Source organism: Saprolegnia parasitica (genome assembly GCF_000151545.1).
Source record: "Saprolegnia parasitica CBS 223.65 unplaced genomic scaffold supercont2.104, whole genome shotgun sequence".
Taxonomy (NCBI): domain Eukaryota; phylum Oomycota; class Saprolegniomycetes; order Saprolegniales; family Saprolegniaceae; genus Saprolegnia; species Saprolegnia parasitica.
The window spans coordinates 95,996-96,919 of record NW_012156498.1 but is presented as its reverse complement, the minus strand read 5'-3'; the positions used below and the strand labels follow the sequence as shown (position 1 = coordinate 96,919).

At 59.4% G+C, this 924-nt stretch overlaps 1 protein-coding gene across 1 annotated transcript in view; it reads left to right on the top strand.

Annotated features, from left to right (window-relative positions):
* Positions 1-763, top strand: part of SPRG_21333 (hypothetical protein) — a gene marked incomplete at both ends in the record, with an annotated part of 1,824 nt that extends 1,061 nt beyond the window's left edge. The window contains 3 exons of the mRNA XM_012352691.1: positions 24-308; positions 371-499; positions 554-763. Coding sequence (XP_012208081.1) covers positions 24-308; positions 371-499; positions 554-763 — 624 coding nt within the window. The remainder of the gene's footprint in view (positions 1-23; positions 309-370; positions 500-553) is intronic.
* Positions 764-924: the final 161 nt, after the last annotated feature.

Genomic DNA, 924 nt, shown 5'->3' with positions numbered 1-924 from the left:
ACGTGACCTTGTTGACAGACGAGCCCAAGGTGCGTTCGATCCGGAGTTCCAACCCCAAATTCGTCGACGCTGTCGGTCGGCATGCGGGCGGCATTGAGTTTCTTCTCGCATGTGGCTTTGCCGTCGATGGCGACATGCTGCACCTTGCGTCCGAGTCGAGCGACGTGCTGCAAAATGCGTTGCGTGTGCTCCATGACGAAGCCGACGACCTGCGCATCGACTTGAGCGCACGGCCCCAAGTGCAAGTGCCGTCGTCACTACCAGCGCCGGCCTTTGATGCGTACCAGCCGCTCATCACGCGCATGCAGGTAGATCCTTGTTCCAAGCAATCAAGAGCCCGATGCGATAGTCGAACGATTATATTGCGTAGGCCCAGCCGCGCGGTGCGAGCATCACCGAGAGGCGTCTCGACGACCTCAAGAAGAAACAAGACGCACTCCTCGCGTCGTCGACGCCGGCGCGTCAGACTCGTATCTTATTTCCGCACGAGCTCCAGCACGTACGACAATGACAAGTTGTCCATAATTGGATTTTATATGTGTGCAATGTCCAGGCGACGCTGGCGGCGCCCACGACCGGTGGCAAGAGCGACGCGCAGCTGCTTGCACAGGCGCTCAAAGCGCGCCAGGACGCGGCCGAGAAGAGCCAGTCGTTTCGGACGCTCGCGATGCGGGAGCTCGACGACCTCCAGCGCCGCAGCGTGTACCAGGAAGCCGTGCTTCGCATCCGGTTCCCCGACAAGGGTACGTTCCCATCGACATGATATGGACATGGGCATGTACAAAGAAGGGTGCTGAATATAGTCGTTCTGCAAGCAGTGTTTACACCCAAACGAACCGCTGCAAGCGGTCGCCGACCACGTAGCAAGCTGCCTCGCGACACCACTTGGGTTTTACCTCTACACGACGCCGCCCATGACCAAGC